The sequence below is a fragment of the Pseudophryne corroboree genome, chromosome 4 (genome assembly GCF_028390025.1).
Source record: "Pseudophryne corroboree isolate aPseCor3 chromosome 4, aPseCor3.hap2, whole genome shotgun sequence".
Classification (NCBI taxonomy): Eukaryota; Metazoa; Chordata; class Amphibia; order Anura; family Myobatrachidae; genus Pseudophryne; species Pseudophryne corroboree.
Window position 1 is genome coordinate 275445467 of NC_086447.1, and position 27614 is coordinate 275473080.

At 47.1% G+C, this 27614-nt stretch overlaps 1 protein-coding gene across 1 annotated transcript in view; it reads right to left on the reverse strand.

Annotated features, from left to right (window-relative positions):
• LOC134909360 (retinoic acid receptor responder protein 1-like) overlaps positions 1 to 18630 on the reverse strand; it is a 67094-nt gene extending 48464 nt beyond the window's left edge. The window contains exon 1 of the mRNA XM_063916143.1: positions 18319 to 18630. Coding sequence (XP_063772213.1) covers positions 18319 to 18537 — 219 coding nt within the window. The 5' untranslated portion in view covers positions 18538 to 18630. The remainder of the gene's footprint in view (positions 1 to 18318) is intronic.
• Between the last annotated feature and the right edge of the window lie 8984 nt (positions 18631 to 27614).

Sequence of the window (27614 nt, forward strand, 5' to 3'; positions counted from 1 at the left end):
GCGTCATGTGCTGTTTGGGGAGGGTTTTTTGGAAGGGCCATCCTGCGTGACACTGCAGTGCCACTCCTAGATGGGCACGGTGTTTGTGTCGGCCACTAGGGTCGCTTATCTTACTCACACAGCTACCTCATTGCGCCTCTTTTTTTCTTTGCGTCATGTGCTGTTTGGGGAGGGTTTTTTGGAAGGGCCATCCTGCGTGACACTGCAGTGCCACTCCTAGATGGGCCCGGTGTTTGTGTCGGCCACTAGGGTCGCTTATCTTACTCACACAGCTACCTCATTGCGCCTCTTTTTTTCTTTGCGTCATGTGCTGTTTGGGGAGGGTTTTTTGGAAGGGCCATCCTGCGTGACACTGCAGTGCCACTCCTAGATGGGCACGGTGTTTGTGTCGGCCACTAGGGTCGCTTATCTTACTCACACAGCTACCTCATTGCGCCTCTTTTTTTCTTTGCGTCATGTGCTGTTTGGGGAGGGTTTTTTGGAAGGGCCATCCTGCGTGACACTGCAGTGCCACTCCTAGATGGGCACGGTGTTTGTGTCGGCCACTAGGGTCGCTTATCTTACTCACACAGCTACCTCATTGCGCCTCTTTTTTTCTTTGCGTCATGTGCTGTTTGGGGAGGGTTTTTTGGAAGGGCCATCCTGCGTGACACTGCAGTGCCACTCCTAGATGGGCCCGGTGTTTGTGTCGGCCACTAGGGTCGCTTATCTTAATCACACAGCTACCTCATTGCGCCTCTTTTTTTCTTTGCGTCATGTGCTGTTTGGGGAGGGTTTTTTGGAAGGGCCATCCTGCGTGACACTGCAGTGCCACTCCTAGATGGGCCCGGTGTTTGTGTCGGCCACTAGGGTCGCTTATCTTACTCACACAGCTACCTCATTGCGCCTCTTTTTTTCTTTGCGTCATGTGCTGTTTGGGGAGTGTTTTTTGGAAGGGCCATCCTGCGTGACACTGCAGTGCCACTCCTAGATGGGCACGGTGTTTGTGTCGGCCACTAGGGTCGCTTAGCTTAGTCATCCAGCGACCTAGGTGCAAATTTTAGGACTAAAAATAATATTGTGAGGTGTGAGGTATTCAGAATAGACTGAAAATGAGTGGAAATTATGGTTTTTGAGGTTAATAATACTTTGGGATCAAAATGACCCCCAAATTCTATGATTTAAGCTGTTTTTTAGTGTTTTTTTTAAAAAAAACACCCGAATCCAAAACACACCCGAATCCGACAAAAAAAATTCGGTGAGGTTTTGCCAAAACGCGGTCGAACCCAAAACACGGCCGCGGACCCGAACCCAAAACCAAAACACAAAACCCGAAAAATTTCAAGTGCACATCTCTAGTTAAAAGATACATCCTGCTCCCTGTATCAAATATGGGTGTAAGTATTAGAACTGATAACCTGTCAGTGACAATCATTTGTACATTACAAAGAAAAAATGATCTTGTAGTTGTGAAAAGTAACAGGGAAAATACTGTGACAGAACCACATAGACAGAGTACAGTCCAACTCGCTTTATTTCCACCTCAGGCAGATTACACAGCACATGCAGGTTTTGTAGGTCAAGTTTTACAAGCAATCTCCAAACAGCAGCACAACATTCCAAATTCTCATAAGCACAAGTAGTACAATTCCAAAAGGCTCCTAATGTAACCCCAGCCCCTTAATCTATGGTAGAGGCTAGATCCAAGTGGCCTAAGGGACCTTTTCCGTCAGGGGGAGGAGCCACGACACAAGGGGGAGGAGCTACACCAGCGGTACAGTTGGTCTAGTATCCACACCACCAACTATTACCTTTAGTAATTAGGTGGCGAGTGAAGCGGAGCGAGCCACCGTGCCCGAAGCGTGGCGAGCGAAGCGAGCCCGCGAGGGTACTTTTCGGGTACCTTGTTAGGCCGTTGCTCCTCCCCCTGGTGACGGGTCTCCTCCCCTAGATACGTCAGAAGGTCCCTTCTCCCACTCCAATATAGAACCAACCCTTAATCTATTGCCTGGCCACATGCTGGCATCAGGAGCCATGACCTACTGAATAGACACATTTAGGTAGCAGAGAAGTTGTATTTATTAGCCCAGTTGTTGCTTCCAACAGACTCCGTTAAAACCAAATCTGGATTCCATCGGACCTGTTTCTGCTGCTCCAATCCTGCCGTTCCACATTAACCTCACATACTTCCCAACTGTCGCGAATACAGCGGGACAGACCAGCTAATTGGACACTGTATCGCTGTCCCTCTCGTGGGGCGCAGTGTCTCATGGGGGGTGGGGCTGAAGAAGCGCTGGGCACCCCCCCAAAATGATGAAACAGGGGGTTAAGGCACTAGGCCACATCCCACCAGCAGAGGCCACGCCGATTCCATCTGAGACCACGCCCTTTTTCGGCCGTAGCCGTGCATCAAAAGTTGGGAGGTATGACCTCATGTGGAATAATGCTGTCCCTGCCACAATACAAAGGCAGAATATTATCCCTTCAGTATGAAGCAGCTATCTGTGTTTGCATGATCTAATTGTAGCGGGCTGGAAGCTATGTAAAATATGGAATTCAGCATGTGATATGTGAGCACTGGAGTGCACAGAATTGTAAGTATGTATTTATGGCTGTGTGTGGAAAATAAGCAATTTACAGCATACTTGCCTACTTAAACAATTTATTTGTATATTCTTGCGGAAAATAAATATTTGGACAATCAAAAAGTTTAACTCAATACTTTGTAATATAACCTCGGTTGGCAATTACAGATGTCAAACGTTTCCTGTAGTTCTTGACCAGGTTTGCACACACTGTAGCAAGTATTTTGGCCTACTCTTCCATGCAGATCTTCTCTAGATCTGTCATGTGTCCAAAAATTTATTTTCCACAAGAATATACAAGTAAATTGTTTAAAAATCATACAATGTGATTTCCTGTTTTTTTTTTCAGATTCTGTCTCTCACAGTTGAAGTGTACCTATGATGGAAATTACAGACCTCTCTCATCTTTTTAAGTGGGTCAACTTGCACAAGCGGTGGCTGTCCAAATACTTTTTTGCCCCACTGTATATACATAGGGGTAAATTTACTAAGAGGAGCACACAGCCGATCAGGAGGGTGCCACAACATGGCGCTCCCTGATTGGCTGAAGAAACCCACTTAGACATCAGTCAGAGGGGGTTTCTGGCATTCGGGGAAAGGGGTCCCATGTGAAAACATGGGGCCCCTATCAGTTCGTGGTCGGGTGTCCCGTTTTTTTATTTTTACAAGTACGTGGATTACAAATGGATTATCCGAGGAGCCCTCTACACTGGATTTGGTGAGTAGGATTTTTTCAACAGGTACACCATGGATTCTACTGGAGAAGAGGACCGACCCTCGTGTGAACATAAGGTAAGTATGTGTATATGGTAGTGTGTATGTATGCATTAAAGTTATACTTTCAAGGTGTGTGTGTAATGTCTTTATTGGGGTATTTTTTTAGTAGTAGTACTACAGGTACCAGCGGGCCCGGTTTTCCGCCACATGCTGGTACTTGTGGTTCTCCAAGTACCAGCTTGCGGGGGAGGCTTGCTGGGACTTGTAGTACTGCTACTAAAAACAATATTCATTACTTTCAACAAAGGCTATCAGCCTCCCATCCGCAGCCCATTGGATGGGGGGGACAGCCTCGGGCTTCACCCCTGGCCCTTGGGTGGCTGGGGGGGGGGGGACCCCTTGATTGAAGGGGTCCCCACTCCCCCAGGGTACCCCGGCCAGGGGTGACTAGTTGGATATTTGATGCCACGGCCGCAAGGCACTGTATAAAAGTGACCCCCGGCTGTGGCATTATCTGTCCAGCTAGTGGAGCCCGGTGCTGGTTTAAAAAATACGGGGGCCCCCTACGCTTTTTGTCCCCCGTATTTTTGGAACCAGGACCAGGCGCAGAGCCCGGAGCTGGTTGCTTAAATATGGGGGAACCCCTGTCAATTTTTCCCCCATATTTTTGCAACCAGGGCCGGCTCAAAGAGCCCGAGGCTGGTTTGGTTTAGGAGGGGGGACCCCACGCATTTTTTTTTGGAAAAATTATAACATTTCCCACCCCTTCCCACTGAAAAACATGCACGGATCTCATGGATCCGTGCATGCCTATACAAACACGGGATAAAAAAGCAGGTCTGTTTTTTTTTAGCACTTTTTCACGATTTGTATTTTAGCACGGCAGTGTTTGGCTATTGGACCTAATTCTGAGTTGATCGCAGCATCAAGTTTGTTAGCAATTGGGCAAAACCATGAGCACTGCAGGGGGGACAGGTATAACATGTGCAGAGAGAATTAGATTTGGGTGGGGTGTGTTCAAACTGAAATCTAAATTGCAGTGTAAAAATAAAGCAGCCAGTATTTACCCTGCACAGAAACGAAATAACCTACCCAAATCTAACTCTCTCTGCACATGTTATATCTGTCCCTCCTGCAGTGCTCATGGTTTTGCCCAATTGCTAACAAACTTGATGCTGCGATCAACTCAGAATTAGGCCCATTGTCGGCAGTGTTTGTGTTTTGCACTTTTTAGTAAATGACCGATTTCTACCAAATTGCAGGCGTATTTGACCGATGGTGTATTGATTCGTGATTTTTTCCTAGCACTTCCAAAATATTACGAATGCCCTCATCACTGCCGTGATTTTTGCTTAGTAAATTACCGAGATGACACTTTGAAGAAAAAACGGCATCTCGGTCAAAATCGGGACCTTAGTAAATATACCCCATAGACTCTAAGTGACCATGAGAAACCTTTTTTGAAAGTGCATGTATGGACATAGGGATCGGGGCTGATTCTGATTTGCAGAAAAGCACAGAATGTAACATGTGCAGAGAGATTCATACCTCTTTTACACTTAAGTCTCGGGTCTAACCCGAGATTTGGAACACAATTCCAAACCGGGTCAGACCTGGGACAGCCTCATTTCCACTGTGGTACCAATCCTTGTGCCAGGAGAGCGTCTCTCCCCATCCTGTTAACAGGTCCCGGTTGGATGACCCAGGTTACCTGTTTGTACTTCAGCTCACCTGGGACCTTCCTACAGGTAAGTGAAATCCTGCTAGGATTCTGGGAAGGATTCCCGGATGACTGGACCCAGGTGGACCTTTTTTCACAAGCCTAGATCTGTAAGCTCTTTATAGTTGTGTGCGTTTTAGTTCCTAAATACCTACTAACCACAGATCCAAAGGATTTCCATGCAGCTAATTCTGCCGCATTAAGTTTATCTTCAAAGATTTTTACTTTTTAAAGTAGTCTAATTTGAGGGCCTACAAGCATACCTCCCTTCAACGTGGAATCACTCAGTTTTGGAAACTGACCTTTTAAATACTCTAAACCTTCAACCGTTTTTGTCTATAGTATTTACTAAATTGTTCATGAGGCCTTAGTTTGTTATGGAAGGAAAAGCACCATTTCAGGTTTCACTAAAGGTGTATATTTAACATTGGGACTAATTCAGGTCCCGATGGTAGTGCGTCTCATGCCACAATGTAATGATGTTTGGTGCTATACGCATGTGCATTACGAATTTGAGATGATGGAAGGAAATCGGCTGAAGACTGTCAGTGATTGACAGTCTCCTGCCATTTGGGGTCAGGTAGCAGGCGGCGATGGCTGCCATTTCCCAAAATGGATGCGTGTTGCCTCTATTTAAGGGGAGTGACGAGGCCAGGATCTCCATTGAAAGACAGAGGTTTCCTGGCTTCTGTGTTGGATCGGTGGCGGCAGATGTAACATGTGCAGAGAGAGATAGATTTGGATGGGGTGTGTTCAAACCGAAATCTAAATTGCAGTGTAAAAATAAAGCAGCCAGTATTTACCATGCACAGAAACAATTTAACCCACATAAATCTAACTCTCCCTGCACATGTTACATCTGCCGCCACCGATCCAATACAAAAGCCAGGAAACCTCTGTGCAGGAAATGGGTGTACTACGATTTACCAGCGCTCAGGATCCCGGGGCCCAGCATACTGGCGCAAGGATCCCGACCGCCGGAGTACTGTCAGCGGGGCGAGCGCAAGAGAGCCTCTTGCGAGCACGGTTTACCCAAGAGGGAGAATAGTTGTTGGTATCCCGGCGGTCGGGATCCTGGCGCCAGTATGCAGAGCGCCGGGATCCCGACAGCCGGAATATCGAGTGCCTCCCCAGCAGGGGCGGATCCAGAAGAAAATGATAGGGGGGGGGGGGGGCACCATGGAAGGGGCAAGTACATTTGCGTGCGGCTTCGGTGCATGTGAGGTGGCGCTTCTTATACAATGCCCACAGTTGTAGCGCTCATTATGCAATGTCCACTGTACTGGTAGTGCCCCTTATATAGACCCCATAGTAGTGGTGTCCCTTATGCAATGCCCGTATTGCCCCCAGTAGTAATGTTGCCTGTAGTAATGCCCGCAGTCATTTAGTGAGTGTGGCCAATTAAAATGAGACGTGATACACAGACATATGCCCCCAATAGTGCAGTGCCAAATTCACAATTGCACCCACAGTGCCAGATCCACAATTGCTCCCACAGTGCCAGATCCACAAATGCCCCCACAGTGCCAGATCCACAATTGCTCCCACAGTGCCAGATCCACAAATGCCCCCACAGTGCCAGATCCAAAAATGCCCCCACAGTGCCAGATCCAAAAATGCCCCCACAGTGCCAGATCCAAAAATGCCCCTACAGTGCCAGATCCAAAAATGCCCCTACAGTGCCAGATCCAAAAATGCCCCTACAGTATCAGGTATACAAATGCCCCCCACAGTGCCAGTTAAACAACTGCCCCCACAGTGCCAGGTAAACAATTGCCCCCACAGTGCCAGGTATACAATTGCCCTCACAGTGCCAGGTATACAAATGCCCCCACAGCAGGTATACAAATGCCCCCACAGCAGGTATACAAATGCCCCCCCAGCAGGTATACAAATGCCCCCACAGCAGTGCTGCAGCTGCTTACCGCTGCTGCTTCTCTGCCCGGCTCTGAGGGTGTCAGGAGGAGAGCGCGGCTATGTCTGGCGGCGCGTGTAGGACTTCAAACTAGCCGCCCGTTCGTGAGCCAATCAGAGCTCGCGGACCGGCGGCTCCTGATTGGCTGCCGGTCCGCGAGCTCTGACTGGCTCACGAACCGTCGGCTGGTTTGAAGTCCGCTACACGCCGTCAGATAGCCGCGCTCTCCTCCTGACAGCTGAGACACGCTGCCGCCGGACTGAGCGGCAGCGTGTCTCAGTGACACAAGCAGGGGGGGGGGGGAAATACGGACGGGGCCACAAATGACAGGGTGGGCACGGGCCCGAGTGCCCCCCCCCTGGAGCCACCACTGCTCCCCAGGAAACCACCTGCAGTGTAACATAGTTTTGCTCATTACTGTGCTTTCTTGGTTTGCTAACAAACCTGGATAACCCCCCAGGCCCACTGTGCTTTCCATGGACAAACCTCTGACTGATAGGCCAGTCCCTCACAGTGTAATGCTGCTGTGTTGCTCGACTATCCCACAAGCACAGAAAACAACAATACTTAAAACCAACCTGCAGATTTGCCAGAAATTAGAAGTATATTATAGTTTATGATATTTAACAAGATGACATGGCTTCGTAAGTTTCTTTCCCAGCCAGCAAATGAGCCACTGCTAACGATGGTTTGGTGTTCCAATGGGTTCACTACGATATGCCGGCGGTCGGGCTCCCCGGCGACCAGCATACCGGCGCCGGGAGAACGACCGCCGGCTTACCGACAGTGTGGCGAGCGCAAATGAGCCCCTTGCGGGCTCGCTGAGCTCGCCACGCTACGGGAATGGTGGTGCGCTACGCGCGCCACACTATTTTATTCTCCCTCCAGGGGGGTCGTGGACCCCCACGAGGGAGAATAAGTGTCGGTATGCCAGCTGTCGGGATTCCGGCGCCGGTATACTGTGCGCCGGGATCCCGTCAGTCGGCATACTGAAGACCACCCGTTCCAATAATGTAATAAAACAGATTTTACACTTAGTTTAAACTCCTTTAATTAGGGTTATGTTCATCCATCAATACATATTGGGCCTAATTCAGCTTCAGTAGCAGTTTTGCAACCCGTGTCACAGCCGAGTCAGACCCCGTTCTCACCTTTCAGACTGCACCTTTCAGACCTCACCTTTCAGACCCCTTTCAGACTGCACCCGTATGCAGTCTTTCTGTTCTGCTGGCGCTTGGAGATGACATAATCTGCAAGCACTGGTGATCTGGCTCTCTCTCTGTCTGTACTTTTAGCATGACCTGGGTCGAGGTTGCGATGTTTACACAGGGTTATTTTTCAAGGACCCTTTGAGAACCGGCTAGGACAGTACACGGGGCAGGACGCTGCGGCTCCAGAGTTTTGACGTTAGAGTCTCCGCGGTGATCTGGGGGTAAGCGCTCCTCACATGGGGTGGGTAATCGTGTGTGGGGATGCCAAAATTAATTTTTTTCTACCCCCCCCCCCTTTCCCCAACCACAACACATTCTGGCGCCCCTGCATGCATGTGCGGTTTACTATTGGTGTGGACAAACCTCTCATCAGTGACATATGCGGCTGTATCACCACAGGATTCCTATCCCTCTACCTAGCACTGAATGTGCGTACTGCTGCATTTCCAAATAGTAGGTCTGTATGGGACTACAACGTTACTGATCACGGCTCTACATACATGTACTGTATGTATATAGGTGGTCGTAAACCTTCAAATCTGCTGTAAAAAGAAATAGAAACTCAGTCATTCCATAATACAAATCAAATAAGATCTGTGACAGTAAACTGCAGAGTATTCTCTGCCATGACAACAGGTCTGCCAAGGAATAGACAAGTCCCTAACCTACTTACAGCTGAGTGGTGATGCCGAGAGCTCTGGAGACCCAAACCCATAGTAACTGCCTTACTGTACTCATACAGGACCAATCCAGTACAAAGTGGTGTTCTAGATTTATTACTACCAGCCAGGCACAGACAGCTCTGCCTGGAGCCATGTTCAAGTGAGATTACTGAAATGCTATTGTATTTCCATATAAGAGGGTACTGGCACACTGAGCTAAATTTATTGTGCAAGTTACAAGTAGACCCTATAAATTATTATGAGGAATATAAGGTGCCATTCATTGCTATGGAACACTCCGTTTTACATTGGCAAATTGTTGGCAAAAATCTGAACACAGACAGTAAAGGGTCCTACACATTGGCCGATCCGCCGCCGAGCTGCCCGACGGCGGATACGGCCGTCGGGAGACCCGGCGGCGGGGGGAGCAGTGACGGGGGGAGTGAAGTTTTTTCACTCCCCCCGTCACGCGGCTCCATTGAAGTGCAGGCAAATATGGACGAGATCGTCCATGTTGGCCTGCATGCACAGCCGACGGGGGACCAGCGATGAACGAGCGCGGGGCCGCGCATCGTTCATCGCTGGAGCCTCCACACTGAAAGATATGAACGAGTTCTCGTTCATTTATGAACGAGATCGTTCATATCTTTGGCTGATGTCGGCTAGTGTGTAGGGCCTATAAGGATGTAGGCACTTGTATAGAATTAAAGCAATAGATATCCCAGGAGATGAACTGTTCTAGTGTGATACAATACAGATACATCAGAGTAGCATGTATTTATGTACCTGCCATATTTGGCACCCATTGCTGGTCCTTCATTTGTCACCCTGACAAATCATTGTAAAATGTAAAAACAGAAAAATATTATACTTGCAATTACATTTCTATAGAGCACAGTGCTGTCACAATGAAATTGAAATATTGAAATAAAAGCTAATACCTGTTCTTTAGTGGTAAATGGAGCTATATGCAGAAGCACACTCTAAGCACTAAGAATACTGGCAGACTAAATTTATCCATGTGGTTTTATTTAATAATTCATTGATCCATTGAAGTACTCATTAAAGGAGAGTGCTGCTTTAAATGTTTTTTTCTTTTTAACCCAATACTGGTTTTCCTATAATTAGCAGATCAACCGGAGACCCTGAGACTTGATACTCACCACCACCAGTGCTAAACTTGATGCTTTTCCCATACTAACAAGTATAAAAGCATATTACGTGCATTGTATGGAGTTCGATAAAGTAGACTGGGCAATCGCCAGCAGCAATTCACCCACCTAACAATGAATGAATGAACTCTCACACAGAGCGAATAAAGCACGCTCCTCTGAAAGTCACCCATCTACGTTTTTATGCTAATCCCACTACAAACTCCTTCCCCTGCGTACAGCCGTGCAGCCCAAGGTGCAGGGACTGAGATGCCCACTTTCAGCATCTGTACACGCATTAATAATGATTGGCGCACCCTTAGATGGCGCCGTTGGTCTCACCTTTGCAACTTGCACCAGCCCTCTGATAGGTGCAGTTTCTCCATCTGACTACAGAAACATTGAATTTGACGGCAGATAAGAACCACTTGGCCCATCTAGTATGCCCCTTTTTTATCCTTTAGTTAATCTTAGCCCTTTTTGAACCTTAGTTCATCGGATATTCATATGCCTATCACAAGCATGTTTAAATTGCTCTAGAGTCTTAGCCTTTACCACCTCTGATGGGAGGCTATTCCACTTATCCACTACCCTTTCTGTGAAGTCATTTTTCCTTAAATTTCCCCTGAACCTGCTGCCCTCCAGTTTCAGTGTATGTCCTCGAGTTCTAATACTTCTCTTCCTTTGAAGAATGTTTCCCTCCTGAACTTTGTTAAGACCCTTGGTATATTTGAAAGTTTCTATCATGTCTCCCCTTTCCCTTCTCTCCTCCAAACTATACATGTTAAGATCTTTTAGTTTTTCTGGGTACTTTTTGTGATGTAGGCCATGCACCATTTTAGTTGCCCTTCTTTGTACACTCTGTAATGTATTTATATCCTTCTGGAGATATGGACTATGACCTGCTATGTGTCTAGGGATGCAGCCGCTCTCACTGATCCACTCATGGCGCCCTCATAACAAGCCCACTGCGCAGACCATTTGTGGATTTCAAGCCACATCCCAGTCACGTCCATCACTTTTCCACACCATTTTTGATACCTTCTGTCTGGAAGGCAGTAGAAATCACATTGTGTGCGGACTGCATGCGACATGGTGACATTGTGGGGGTAAATAAATAAGTGATACTTCTCCTTTAAGCCTGCCATATTCTGCTATCCTAAGTATATTGTATATTTATTTGTGTATACCAAGGACACTGACTAATTTGAGCATTTACATAAGAAAATAACATTCAGTTGTTTTAGTTTCACAAGGGCATAGAGAGTTATTCTGCAACCGAAACAGATTTAAATGCCAAAACTGAACACAAGGAAACATATTTACCAGTGACGTGCGGTGAGGTCAATTGCTCGGGAGGCACCAAATTATAGGATGTGGGGAAGGGGGGCCCTAACAAGGATATATATATATATATATATATGTATATACACAGTATACATATATATAAAATATATATATATATGTGTGTGTGTGTCTCTTTATTCCATAACTACTGTTTAAATTCTCACATAAAAAGGCTGATGGGGGGGGGGGAAATGGGGCAGGCATTTGGGGATCTCCCTGTTACCTCTGGGTAAGAACACTTCTCGGTGTCCCGTCCACACAGCGCTGAGCTCACTCTCCAGGGCATCACCCTCTGGCTCCTCCCGCACATCCTGCAGGGACAGCACCGGGTCCTCAGCAGTGGCCTTCTCCGTGCTCAGCTTCTCCCAGACCCAGACTCCCACAGCCCATTTTCTGCCGCCATCAGCCCAGGGAGAGGAGACAAACGCTGGCGGTGGGCGGAACTAGTCAGCACAGCCGCAGGCTGGGAGGATGTGAGCGCGGAATGTCCGTGCAGCGCAGAGCGGGGGACGGCGATTACACCAGGACAATCACCGGAGGTGGGGTAGCTCCAGTAGTGTAACTTAATCCAAGTTGCCCGGAGGCAAGATAGATGTTAGTGCCCCCCCTTCACTCACCACATGCTAAATAGGGATAGCACCAATAAAATGTGTGGTCTCACTGTGAATGGGTGTGTCCACACAACAGTACCCCCAATTCAAAGTGCGCCACACAGTAGCGTAACCTTATTTTCATTACACTGCACTGTAGTACAACTTATTCACATTACGCAACACGGTAGTGCCCCTTATTCACACCATGTCACATAGTAGTGCCCCTTATTCTGTAATGTCACAGTAGTGCCACTTACAAATTAAGCCACACAGTAACAGTGATCACGCTGAGCCCCCAAAAAAGTGGGTAACTTTTTTAAAAATTGGGGTTTTACCTGTCTTTTTCTGGGTCCCATCGGTCATACACCATCACCCGCTCACCACACCCTGCAGCACATACAGTCACCGGTGCTCACCCCCCACAGCACACACAGTCACCTGCTCACCTCCCCCGCAGCACATACAGTCACCTGCTCACCTCCTCCCGCAGCACATACACAGTCACCCGCTCATCCCCCCCACGCAGCACATACAGTCACCTGCTCACCCTGCCTCCCCCTGCAGCACATACAGTCACCTGCTCACCCTGCCTCCCCCTGCAGCACATACAGACACCCGCTTACCTTCTACCCCATAGCACATAGAAACCGCTCACCTCCCGCCCACAGCACACAGTCACCCGCTCATCCCCCCACGCAGCACATACAGTCACCTGCTCACCCTGCCTCCCCCTGCAGCACATACAGACACCCGCTCACCTTCTACCCCATAGCACATAGAAACCGCTCACCTCCCGCCCACAGCACATAGACACCTGCTCACCTCCCCCCAAACAGCACAGACACCCACTCACCTTCTACCCCATAGCACATAGAAACCGCTCACCTCCCGCCCACAGCACATAGACACCTGCTCACCTCCCCCCAAACAGCACAGACACCCACTCACCTTCTACCCCATAGCACATAGAAACCGCTCACCTCCCCCCCACAGCACATAGACACCCCCTCACCTCCCCACACAAAGCACAGACACCCGCTCCCCTCCCCCCCACAGCATATACAGACACCCGCTCCCCTCCCCCCCACAGCACATACAGACACCCGCTCCCCTCCCCAGCACAGTCACCTGCTCACATCCCCCCACAGCACATAGACACCTGCTCACCTCCCCCCACACAGCACAGACACCCGCTCACCTTCTACCCCATAGCACATAGAAGCTGCTCACCTCCCCCCCACAGCACATAGACACCCCCTCACCTCCCCCCACACAGCAGACACCCGCTCACCTCCCCCCCACAGCACATATAGACACCTGCTCACATCCCCACACAGCATATAGACACCTGCTCACCTCCCCCCCACAGCACATACAGACACCCGCTCCCCTCCCCAGCACAGTCACCTGCTCACCTCCCCCCACACATCAGAGACACCCACCCCCCAAGCATATAGTCACCCACTCACCTCCCCCTGCAATACATACAGACACTTGCCCCCCCACAGCACATAGATACCGGCCCCCCTTCCCCTCCATAGTCACCCGCTCACCTCACCACCCAGCACATAGACACCCGCTCACCTCCGCCTGCAATACATACAGACACTCGCCCCCCACAGCACATAGACACCGTCCCCCCTTCCCCTCCAAGCACATACCTCACATTACTAAATAGTTATGATGTAGCTGTGCGCTCAGCGCTACACTCGGCAGCTCCTCTGACAGGAAGGACACGTCGGGCTGCGGGTACTGTGCGGCTCTGACAGCGGGGATTGGTGCTGGAGAGACAGGCAGTCAGGAAGAGTGCTGGGGAGAGGGGCAAACCTGTCCAAGGAATGAGGAGCGATCTGACACAGGACCGTCCGGCTCCGCAGCACATTCAACCGTTCAGTGTGCTGACAGCCGGACGGGTCCTTTCTGTTAGAGGAGCTGCCGAGTGGAGCACTGAGAATCATCAAAGCGGCACTCCTCACTGGTGACCGGGACACAGGGCTCTGGGGGTCGCAGTCATGTAACATACATCCGACTGCGCTGGAGCTGGAGGTAATTATTGACTAGCCTTGTCCCACCTAGGTGATTGGACCAGCGGATCCAGTACTGGATCCACTGTCCAATCACATCTGCAGTGCTGACGGGGACGTGCTTTCATGTGAGCTGAAAGCCCGTCCCTGTCAATGAGGCACCGATACTAGTGCCGCTTTCACCACTTTTCTCGATGGGCTTTTTCAGCCCAGTGTTTGGCTCCGCCCCCCCGCTGTATCCCGTTCCCATTGTGAATGGGAGGCAATGCTATCAGTGCCTCCCAAAGTAATTATCTGTATTAATATGATTGGAATAATATAAAGAAACTTATGATACAGAATATGTGTCATAAGTATCTTCTTTTTATTATTTTAATCATTAATGACAGGGGAGGCACTGCCTCCCCTGTCTGCACGTCGCTGATATTTACTTAGGAGGAAACAACCACCAAATGTATGTTACTTGCTTAAATCGATGAATCTTTGATCTTGAGGTAATTACACCCTTCATATAATACAATAAGTACATATTTGCCCAAGAATAATGCATGTTAACTGTCCAGCCTGTGAAGCTATGGCATTTTATCTCAAGGTGAGTTCACAAAATGTTGTGTCCTTGTGTTTCCCAGCTCTGGCCATGCCCTCCCTTGTAATGTGCTGTTTCTGCCTTGCACAGGAGAGAGAAGTGGAAACAATGTAACATATCTAGACTTTAGTAAGGCATTTGACACTGTCCCACATTGCAGACTGCTAAATAAACTTGAAAGTGTGGGGGTGGATTATAAAATAGTTAAATGGATAAGAACCTGGTTGCAGGATAGGAAACAGACAGTTGTAGTAAATGGAGTGCAATCTATGGAGGGAAATGTTACCAGTGGAGTACCCCAGGGATCTGTACTCGGACCAGTTCTCTTTAATATCTTTGTTGGTGACACTGCAAATGGTATTGAAGGGAAAGTATGCCTTTTTGCAGATGATACAAATATATGCAACAGGGTAGACACACCAGGAGGGGTAAAACAAATGATTGATGACCTAGCTAGGCTTGAAAAATGGTTAAGAACATGGCAACTACAGTTTAATGCTAAAAAATGCAAAATCATGCACTTGGGTCTCAAAAACCCAAAGGCTAAATATAGTATCAAGGGTACTATAATGGAAACTACTGAGGAGTGACTTAAAGGCAGGAAAGCAATGCAACAAAGCAATGAGAAAGGCAAGTCAGATGCTTGGTTGCATAGGGAGAGGAATCAGTAGCAGGAAAAGAGAAGTAATAATGCCACTGTATAGGTCATTGGTGCGGCCTCATCTGGAATACTGTGTCCAGTTCTGAAGACCATATCTCCACAAGGATATAAACACATTAGAGAGTGTACAAAGAAGGGCAACTAAAATGGTGCATGGCCTACATCACAAAACTTACCCGGAAAGGCTAAAAGATCTTAACATGTATAGTATGGAGGAGAGAAGGGAAAGGGGAGACATGATAGAAACTTTCAAATATACCAAAGGTTTTAACAAAGTTCAGGAGGGAAACATTCTTCAAAGGAAGAGAAGTATTAGAACTCGAGGACATACACTGAAACTGGAGGGCAGCAGGTTCAGGGGAAATTTAAGGAAAAATGACTTCACAGAAAGGGTAGTAGATAAGTGGAATAGCCTCCCATCAGAGGTGGTAGAGGCTAAGACTGTAGAGCAATTTAAACATGCTTGGGATAGGCATATGAATATCCTTACAAAGAATTAAGGTTCAAAAAGGGTTGCGATTACCTAAAGGATAAAAAAAAAAAGGGCAGACTAGATGGGCGAAGTGGTTCTTATCTGCTGTAAAATTCTATGTTTTTATGTTTCAATGCGGCATGTGGACTAACAAATCAGATACACACACACTCCAGTCCCTATAGCGAAGAACAGATAAATGATTGGCATATTGACCTTTATGTCAGAACAAAGCAGCGTCTCATGTATCCTCATTATCACTTGTGATGACGGCTCACCTCTCACACTGTGGCCTAACTACAGCTTTGTCCTTTATTGGAAAGTTCTACACCATGAGATCCAAGTGTCAGTTTAATAAATAACACAAGGATTCTTCATCCCAGAAGAGAATATGTTACTTGAAATGTTCAATATATAACTTAATGTAACTCATGTTGTGTGTTCAGTACAAGTCAGTTATAAAAAGACACAATCTGTCAATTAAATAGAACATGCAATGGGGTCAGCATGCCTGGATGATTTACAGCAACAACAACATCCGATACAAAAATACAACTTTCCAAAATACTTACACCTAAAAATCTGACATTTTGGCGCCAGAAGGTGCGACAGTACAGTATATTGTCCTCTGGTAATTGTACTGAACATGGCTGAGTATATCCTGTGCCTTCCAGTACTACTCACGAGCAGACTATTAGTCTCTCTTAAGGCCCATACACTGGGTGATTTTGAGCTGAAAGCAGGTCACTTTTGGTGTGTTGAGCTGCTTTCAGCTCAAAGCCGCCCAGTGTGTATGAGCAAGCGATGAGCGCTGATGCGCACTCCCGCTTCACCGCTGGCGGCCGCCAGCGATGTCAGAGGGGGTGAGCGGCTTTCCATAGCAGGACGCTATGGAAAGCCGCTCACCCCGCCATTCATCTACTGGTAATACCAGTAGATGAATAACAGCCGCCAGCGATGAAGCGGGAGCTCATCGCCGGGCCATACACACTGGGCGGCTTTGAGCTGAAAGCAGCTCAACACACCAAAAGTGACCTGCTTTCAGCTCAAAATCGCCCAGTGTGTATGGGCCTTTACTCTCTATAGAATAGGACTGTCCTGTTTTAGTCACCTGCCTAGACCAATACATAACCAAATATATTTACAGAGCAGCTCATCCTCTTAGCCCGCCTATAACCAAAATATTGGTAATTTGTAGCTTCTCAGTTCATGAACACCTGCAGATTTGAAGGAGAGACAAGGCAAGGATTAATGGCATAACATTGTTGCAATTGGGTGAGGTATTTCAAAAGGATGGTGGAATGATATCTGAGGGTTGGCATAGTGCGCAACATGATTTATTGTTATACTGCTAAATCCTGCAAAGGTCTTCCCCTTTCTCCGCATACTTATGCTGTAAACACAATTGTGATGCAGCCACTTAAGCTAGGTACACACCTATATGATATCGGGTGAACGGCAGTTGATTTTATATGTGTGTATGCAGCACCAATGCAGGGGAGTTACCGATAAACGCCTTATAATTCTCCTGCAACGATTGGGACTGGGAGGTCGCATCTTATGTGCTGCACATGTGACCTCCTGATGCCCATAGTGGAGCCACTACCCCACCGTTGCTGCACCTGCCTCACAGGAGGTCACAGGGGTCACAGCTGGATATACACAGAATCCATGCTGATCTGGAGCATTTTACCCGATCAGCCGGGATCGAATAAGTGTGTACCCAGCTTTACTATGTAGAATTAGTTTCAGGATTCCCTACTGTTTTCATCCACTACCCCAGGGATAGGCAACACGTGCGCGCGCTGGCGTGCGTATGTGTGTGTGCGTAGACTGTAAGCTCTGCTGGGGCAGGGAATGATGTGAATGCCCAAATATTCTCTGTAAAGCCCTGCAGCGTATGTGTGCACTATATAAATAACTGGTAATGAATAAATAATATCAGCAGACCTGCCAATCATAAAATATGTGGACAAGCAGAAGCAAATCTTGTCCGTTGGCACATAACTGAACCTAAGGATGACATATAAACACAATTACTTAAAATGTTATATTTTTTCTAAATTCCTCAGTAAGAAACGTGTGGCCTAGGGGTGCCATGAAAAAAATTGTGATACTCTAGGCGGGTGTCGTGATTCAAAAAAGTTTTGGAAGCATTGAACTACTGTATAACAAACAAGTAGCTAGGGTTTGAGGGTCGCTTGTTGCCCGTCGCTGCTCTACTCCATTATTGCCTCCCGTGATACATCTGTAACTAAAGTAATACACTACCAAGTGAAGGAATCACACAATAATGTGAATAGGAATCTTTATGTTAGCTAACTAAAAGCAAATGAAAACAGAACCTTGCAGCCAAAGCAACGCCAGTGCATCCATCAGAGAACCATGACATCTTGTTATGGCAACAATTCAGCTATGCAACTAATACTATAGCAACCAGCTCGTTTTTCATGCATTTGCAGCTTTTTTATTTGACGCTAATAGGGTAATTGTTTCCTATGAAAGGCAGAGGCACATGAGAAAGTCCGAGGCTGACACATCTACTGTCGTTTATAAGATAAATCATGAGAGTACCCCTGTTGTATAAGACTCATATATCCCCCAGCACTGGCCCTGCTGCTTGGCATGGATGGGCAGCATCATGATGCCATGCGTACACTGTGGCCAGCCACCTACAGCTCTAGTGGCCACTTACCTTCAGGACTGCTTTCTTGACATCAACCACTTCCAGCAGCTGGTGGGGAGAGCCGGAGAGGTAGTTGAGGTAGGTGAGCGCCAGGCGGGCAGCTAGTCTGGCTTCTCTGTTGTTGCTGGGTATCTCCCGGGAGGACCAGGAGCCCGGGGACACCACAAAGGGCAGCGCTGGCATGGCAAAGGGCATCAGTGCCAGCAGCAGACACAGAGAGCCCTGCATAGTGATGCTGATGTACAGTATGCCGCTGTGAGCTGTGTCTCTCTCCCTGTGCCGCTGCTGCTACTAATAGAGCCTGTGCTGGGGGCAGCTCCTCCCACAGCTCGGTGTCATTATCCCGGGGAGAGATACCCTCCTCCTGCTCCCTTATCTTTGTGAGCGATGCCAGGGCTCTGACGTGACTTCTCCCGGCCCTGTGCGTCTTTTCCCATAAGTGAGATTATGCCTGGCTGCTCTCTGCCTCCCAAATCTATTCATTCCTTCCTGGCATCCCACAGACCTGTATTTGTCTTGTTTCCCCTCTCTGCATTCTATTGATAACATGACATACTGATATACTGTATCCCTCCCTCCAACAATTTGTCTTTGTCGCACTCGCAGGTATAGCAGAATGCAAACCTGAGGTACAGCTACAGGACAGGTGATACAGTTATTGCAGTCGGTCTGACTATGCAGGTCCTGTCACACTGTGTAATAATATATATACAATCCAGCAGGCCAATCATATATACCAGAGATTTTCAACCTTTTACAACTCGTGGCACACTGAATAAGATTTAAAGATTGCCAAGGCACATTCAAATATAGTGGTGATGCATGGTGCAGTTGTGTGTCCTAGGATGTCATGTCTCAGCTTCTCCATAGGTAATGCCTGATTCACATCTGAGAAAGCCAGAAGAGCCAACACTGCCCGGGCCCAAAATCAGAACTGGCTCTGCAACCACTAAACCCACCAGTATTGATCGTTCCAGGGCCTCAGTGGCGGCAAAACACTGATGGGCCTGGCTCTGGTTCTATGGCGGCACACCTGGAGACTGCTCAGGGCACACTAGTGTGCCACGGCACAGTGGTTGAAAAACACTGATATATACAGTAGCTATAGATTGCTTATTCATTACGTTTCCTCAAAACAACATTTTTATCAGAGCAATTTGCAACATAATCCTTACATAAATTATGTATAAATATACCCGAAATCACTATGATTAATGGGTTCAGGCCACTGTATACATTGTGTGTGTTGTCACCTTATCAGCATTATATATATATATATATATTTCTCTTACATCCTAGGGGTACCATGTGGTATAAACGGGTCCACTAGGAGCCATGGGCACTTTAAGAATTTGATAGTGTGGGCTGGCTCCTCCCTCTATGCCCCTCCTACCAGACTCAGTTTAGAAAATGTGCCCGGAGGAGCCGGTCACGCTTTTGGAAGCTCCTGAAGAGTTTTCTGCATTTATTTTATATGTTTGTTATTTTCAGGCAGGGCTGGTTGGCACCAGACTGCCTGCTTCTGGGGACTTAGGCGGGAAGGAATGGCCCAGCCTCTTGAAGGGTTAATGGTCCCATTCCCCGCTGACAGGACACTGAGCTCTTGAGGGAACTATTTGCAAGCCCCACCACGGCGAGCGTACATTCCCGCAGCACGCCACCACCCCTAACAGAGCCAGAAGAATGAAGAGGGGAGAGTACTAAGCCGGCGTCCAAACTAGCAGGTCGCCAGCCATTATGGTGGCATGAGGGTACGGAGACGCATGGCTTCTAACCGGGGCGGAATGCGTCTCCAGACACAGTACACAGCTGTGTCTCAGTACACTGTACACAGTACCCACACTGGCAAAAACAGCAACAGATTACCTCAGCCAGTATAAAAAAAAAGCGGGAAGACCGCACACCATTTAAGGGGCGGGGCTTCACTATGAGAGGATCCAGTAGCTCACCAGTGCCATTTTCCTTCTGCAGTGGACACAGACGCTGACTGACAGGGACACGCAGCTCCTCCGGTGTTACTTCAGATTGCCTCAGTGGTACCAGGGGGTCATAGCGGGGGGGGGGGGGGGGGGGGGGGGAGCGATTATTAGTGTACTAAGTCCCCTATCAGGGTACTTAGTCTGCGACCCGGATAAGCTTGGCATTAGCGATAAGGGCGCGGTGGGGGCTGGCTCCAAATAACTATGTGTCTCCCTGAAGGGCTCTTTGTAGGTTAATTGTGCTTAACCTTTTCCTGTGTGTGTGTGTGTGCTGTCACATTTACATTATGTCAGGCAAAGAGTGTGTTTCTTGTACAGCGGAGTGTTCCTCTTCACCGGGGGGCTCACTACTGGGTACACAGGGCAGTGCACCTTCCCAGAATAGCGGGGCTGAACCGGAATGGGTTAATTCCATTAAGGGAATGATCTCAAATATTTCTACAAAACTATCCCGCAATGAGAAAGAGACGCAATACTTAAGACAGACTGTGGATGAGATTATGAATAGAGAATCAGTCCACAAACCAGCGTCTCAATCCCTTCCCATTTGTCCGCAAAAACGATCTTTGGCCCATATCCTGCAATCTGACTCTGACGCTGACGGGTCAGACATGGAGGAGGGTAAGGTGGATTTGGAGGGGGGGGGGGGGGATGTTACTCTGTCACAGAGAATAGAGGCTCTTATAGAGGCTATCAGAGATGTTCTGCAAATTCCTGATAAGGTGTCAGAGGAGTGTGTGTAATCTTATTTTAATGTAAAAAAGAAGTCCTCAGCCACTTTTCCTGCGTCAAAAGAATTGATTACCCTGTTTGAAGAACCGTGAGTTAATCCTGATAATAGATGTAAAATCCCTAAAAGGTTGCTCTCATCTTTTCCTTATCGTCTTGAGGATAGGAAAAAATGGGAAAATCCACCGACAGTGGATGCATCAGTCTCTAGGCTGTCAAGAAAAATTGTATTGCCTGTTCCTGGTGCAGCCTCCCGAAAAGATACGGCTGATCGTAAAATTGAGACTACACTCAAATCATTGTACACAGCTGCTGGGGTGGCCCAGAGACCCACTATTGCATGTGCGTGGATCACAAAAGCCATTGCTAAATGGTCAGGTAACCTAATTGAGGGGTTAGAGTCCTTGTCTAGGGGGGATGTTGTTTTACTCCTGCAACATATACAGGACTCTGCAAACTTTATGGTGGAAGCCATAAAAGAGATTGGTTTGCTTAATGCACGCACCACCGCTATGGCTATGTCAGCACGCAGGGACTTGTGGCTACGCCAGTGGACTGCTGATGCGGACTATAGGAAAGGAGTGGAAGGCCTACCAGTCACAGGAGAGGCCTTGTTTGGAGACGAACTAGACAAATGGATCTCCAAAGCTACTGTGGGTAAGTCTACGTATCTTCCTTTCGCAGCTCCCCCAGCCAGGAAAGCTTATTCAGCTTCAAGTTTACAGTCCTTTCGGACAGCCAAGTTTAAGGGAAAATCAAGAGGTGCTTCTATGGCCTCCAGAGGCGCAAGAGGTAAACCACGCAAACCAGCAACTGCAGTTGTTCAGGAACAGAGCTCAGGCTCTGCTTCCTCAAAGCCTTTAGCATGACGGTGGACCGCAAGGCCTTGAGGATTGTCAGGTGGGAGCCCGACTAAAATTCTTCATTCACATCTGGTCAAGTTCGTGCCATGATCCCTGGGTAATAGATCTTATTTCCCAGGGCTACAGACTAGAGTTCCACGAGCTCCCACCTCACAGATTCTTCAAATCAGGCTTACCATCTTCACAAGAGGCAAGTATAACTTTACAGTTCCATCCAAAAACTGGTACAGACTCAAGTCATTGTTCCAGTTCCACCTCAACTACACAACAAGGGGTACTATTCCAACTTGTTTGTAGTACCGAAACCGGACGGTTCAGTACGACCAATTCTGAACCTCAAGTCCTCGAACCCGTTCTTAAGAATGTTCAAGTTCAAGATGGAGTCTCTGAGAGCGGTGATCTCAGGTCTGGAGGAAGGGGAATTCCTAGTGTCTCTGGATATCAAGGATGCGTAACTTCACATTCCGATCTGGCCGCCTCATCAGGCTTATCTACGGTTTGCACTACAGGACTGTCACTACCAGTTCCAGGCCCTGCCATTTGGTCTCTCCACGGCACCGAGGGTGTTCACCAAAGTGATGGCAGAAATGATGTTTATACTCTGTAAGCAGGGAGTAAACATAATTCCGTACCTGGACGATCTTTTGATAAAGGCGCCGTCCAGGTAGAGGTTGCTGGACAGCATTGGCCTCTCAACCAAACTTCTCCAGGATCACGGGGGGATTCTGAACCTTCCAAAATCTCACCTAGAGCTAACACGGAGGCTCCCATTCCTGGGAATGATACTGGACACGGTGGCCGTTGGAAAAGGTATTGGTTATCCAGTCGATGGTTCGGGATGTCCTGAAGCCAACTCGGATATCGGTGCATCTATGCATTCGCCTTCTGGGGAAAATGGTGGCCTCTTACGAGGCGCTTCAATATGGAAGGTTTCATGCAAGACCCTTCCAGCTCGATCTGTTGGACAAATGGTACAGATTGCATCTTTACATGCACCAGAGGATTCGTCTGTCGCCAAAAGCCATGCTCTCCCTTCTGTGGTGGCTACAGACCTCTCACCTCGTCGAGGGTCGGAATTCAGAACTGGATCCTGTTAACCACGGACGCAAGCCTCCGAGGTTGGGGAGCAGTCACGCAGGGGGTGCAGTTTCAAGGAAGATGGTCAAGTCAGGAAGTCATCCTTCCAATCAACATTCTGGAACTCAGGGCCATATACAACGCCCTTCTGCAGACCTCTTATCTTCTTCAGGATCGGGCCATTCAAGTCCAGTCGGTCAATGTGACAGCAGTTACGTACATAAACAGGCAGGACAGAACGAAAAGCAGAGCAGCAACGTGAGAGGTATCAAGAATTCTCCTCTAGGCAGAAAAAAAATGCTGTGGCATTGTCAGCGGTCTTCATTCCGGGAGTAGACAACTGGGAAGCAGACTTCCTCAGGAGACATGACCTGCACCCGGGGGAGTGGGGCCCTCACCTGGAAGTGTTCAGGTGCTTGACACGTCGGTGGGGATATCCACAAGTCGACATGATGGCCTCTCATCTCAACAAGAAGCTCAAACGGTATTGTTCCAGGTCGAGAGACCCACAGGCAGTGGCAGTAGATGCTCTGACGACTCCATGGGTCTATCAGATGGTGTACGTGTTTCCTCCACTTCCTCTGATCCTAAGAATTCTCAAAAGAATCAAAAGGGAAAAGGTTCAAGCAATACTCATTGCTCTGGATTGGCGAAGAAGGGCCTGGTGCAAGGATCTTCTGCAACAGGGCCTGTTCATCTATCAGGATTTACCACAGCTACGTTTGATGGCGTGGAAGTTGAATGACTGATTCTAGCCAGAAGAGGGATCCCTAATAAAGTTATCCCGACTATGATCCAAGCCAGGAAAGGGGTAATGTCTAAACATTAATACCGTATTTGGAAGAAATACATCTCTTGGTGTGAGAACAGAACTTGTTCTGCAGTGGAATTTTACCTGGGACGTTTCCTGCTTTTTCTGCAGGCAGGTGTGGATGTGGGCCTACGTCTGGGCTCCATAAAAGTCCAGATTTAGGCCTTGTCCATTTTCTTTCAAAAACAATTGGCATCTCTCCCTGAGGTCCAGACGTTTTTGAAAAGGTGTTCTGCACATCCAACCTCCCTTTGTGCCTCCCACGGCACCTTGGGATCTCAATTTGGTGCTGCAGTTCCTCCAATCGTGCTGGTTTGAACCATTACAGGAGGTGGACGTAAAATATCTTACGTGGAAGACCGTCACACTGTTGGCCTTGGCTTCAGCAAGATGTGTGTCGGACCTGGGGGCTTTGTCTCATAAGAGCCCCTATTTAATTTTCCATGAGGACAGAGTTGAACTCAGAACTCGTCAGCAATTTCTTCCGAAAGTGGTGTCTGCATTTCACATCAACCAACCTATTGTGGTTCCGGTTGTCACATACACTTCCACTACTGCAAAGTCTTTGGATGTTGTGAGGGCTTTGAAGGTATACGTAAAGAGGACAGCTCGTCACAGGAAATCTGACTCGCTGTTCGTCCTATATGATCCCAATAAAATTGCAGACAATTGCACGCTGGATCAGGCTCAGGGAGAAGGCCCTGCTCTTGCGAGCTTACAATCTAAAAGATCATCATAATATCCCAACTATTTGTCCTCATAAAATACTGCTGATAAGTAAAGTAGACTCTTACCTTATTAGAAGACATTCTCTCACTTTCATCATGCTGATCCCTAATTAACTACAATACAAATGTCTCTGTGCCACCTGGTAAACAGGGGATGCCTCTAAAAGTGTGCAGTTTAGTATATCCTGTCCCTGTAAATATGAATAATAGCTTCATTGCAACTTGCCCAGATTAAGCATGGAATGCTCTAGGGCAATTTATTATTCATTGCAAATTTCCCCCCGCTGTCAGCGTTTATAGCTGCATATATTTTCTCTGCAATAAGAAATGTTTTTTTGTTAGACATTTATTAACGTTATTTTGCCAGGACAGTGGCTGTCTCAAAATCCCAACCCAGAGCTTCCACTTCTTTGGCATATATATTTTTGCGATATCAGTATGATGTTAATTTTACTGATAAATATATTTTTTAACCCGGGCCACAAATTTGCCTTTCATTAGCTGATCTACACAAATGTAATGCTGCCTGACAACCATGACCAGTATTTTACTAGCATCCACATGGTAAGTGCTGGGATTGAGCTGCAGCTGTGCTGTGTGTATGTGACGTCACAGGACCTTGATTTATTAGCACACGGCAGAGCACTGATAACAGGATTTATAAAAGCATTACGTAAATGACCAGTCAGAGGTAAATTTGTGGAATGTTCACCCATATCTTCATACAGAATGCTTCTATCAGCATCACTGATGAAGACAAGTTCCAGCTTACTGTCATTGTTGCTAATATATGTATTCAAGTAAGGAATCCCTCTGGCATGAGTCATGTTTATTGCTGAGTCTGCTATTCCTGGTTTATACAATAAGTAGTAGTTTATGCAACAGGTGAGTAATTCCTTTCATTGCATGGATCTAAGGGTCCCTCATTGGCTCCCAACAGCACTTCACAACAGAACAATATATTTAAATTAAAGAGAATTCTTATAAATTATATTATCAATGGTATTTAGTACCGTCCAGACTACATTCTATTTACCCTACTTGCTCTGACAGATGTTGGAGGCTTTGTGGCCAACAAGGGACCCTGCTGCATGCTTGGTGGTCATGTCCATTGATCCAACAATATTGAAGAAAGATCAATAAGCTGATATTGGATGTAACACATATAATCATCCCCAACATTCCCCTTTACTCTTTACTCTCCCGTCCTATTCCTGATACTACTTGCCAAGTCCCGGGGAACTGGAAATCGACAACACCACCTACTTTAACTGCCACTGTTAATGCCATATGGTTCACTTACATACTGGAGCGTATTACTGCTGCCCTTCATGACACTCCATATCATTTTACTAAAACACGGACACCATGGACTTTGCATTTTAATGCAGAACAATCATTGACAACTATCTAGCTACGTAATCTTATATATTTAGAACTCAGTTTATTATTATGAGTAACTTTGACGGGTCAACGCCCTCCTACCACCTTATTTCCCTGGCCCCTTTTCTCTTTCCCCCCACTATACTCCACCGTATTCCCCCCTTTTTGTGTCACTATTACGGTGCTTAAGTTACAGTTTGGAAGGTTTATTGATTGACTGGACACTGTGATCTCCCTATTTTTTTATTTTAAGAATTCTCAGGATTCTTTATGTTCCTATGTTCTTGAGATGATGGTGTATTCCTTTGGATTGTCAATTTCTCATTTATTCACATTCATTGTTCGTTTTTGTATTTCTTAATGTTACCTTCTCAGGTACTTTCATATTATACCATATTCTTCTTATTGTTAAATGTCAATATATTTAAAAAACAACAACAATAAAAAGTATTTAAAAAAACAAACAAACAAACAAACAAACAAACAAACAATATATTTAGAAGAGAGTGCCTGCTTTGGCATCATACACAAGCGGACAATGTTTTTAGTTTTTTGTGCATGCGTCTGAGCCGCGTATGTGTCCCGATAGTTACCGGCAGGAGTTGTAGAATAAATTCAGATGTAGAGAGAGAATATTTTGGTGGGCATGCCTGGGAGGTAACAGGGGATTGACTAGCCAGATGCAGATTTATTGCAGGCATCTCAGTAGACAGCCCATCGGCTGCAGCATTAGCATAAAGTTGCAGTCACAGCTGCAATAGCACCCATCTTTGAATCAGACCCAGAATCTGATGCGCATCACATTTTGTGAAGATCATTCATGAAGCATAATTGACACATGTCAAAATAATTTTGCCTGGTGGTGCTCTCAGCGAACATGATGATGTACTTCTAAACTGCCAGACAAGTCTTTATATCAAAGATCTATACCTTGATGTGTAAAGATGTTGAACAATCTCAGGGGAAGCACTTTTAATTTAAAAGTGCAAAGAGCACATAAGAATTACCCCAAACAGGGTTATTGCTGCTCATGCAGGGGGCGTCTGGAGTGCGGACCAGCATCGCTGGGCTCCCTGAAAGTTCTGCTACTCGGTCCAGTGGTGGAATGTTACTCAGCTGGATGAACACCAGCTGTCTGTTATATTAGGTACTCCTCGTCTCCGTGTAGGTTAACATATTAGAATTATGGGCCTGATTCAGAGTTGTACGCAGACCTGTTAGTTTTCTTACAACTCTGACATTAGGTTCTGTACTGCGCTTGTGCCAATCTGTGATTGTGAGATCACTCGCAGTGCCAGCCCGGCCATCCCGAAAAACACATTTGTGTACGACATCGCTATGACTTTGATGATGTCTGCGAACCATGGAGCTTCAGGGTGGAGACTGCGAAGTGACCTGAAGTCATAGGTATTTTTTCGGCATGTGGCAGCGATCTCTTTTGCAGCACCGCAACCACAATGACCATAATCTGAGAAAGTTACAAGGGAGACTCTGCAACTGGCAGGGTCTACTCAAGGAGTCAGTGTTGCGACCGATGGTACAGTCATGGGGGAGAAATCAGATCCACCAGCACAGTTTGAGCATTGCCAGGTTTGCTTAGTCCTTTATAACGTAGTGCACAAGGAGAATGTTTATGTAACCCCCTGATTAAACCTAGTACGTAATGTTGTTGTTGGACCAATTACTTGCCACGGCGCATGCGCCAAAGCCACACTGCACACGTGCAGAGATTGAA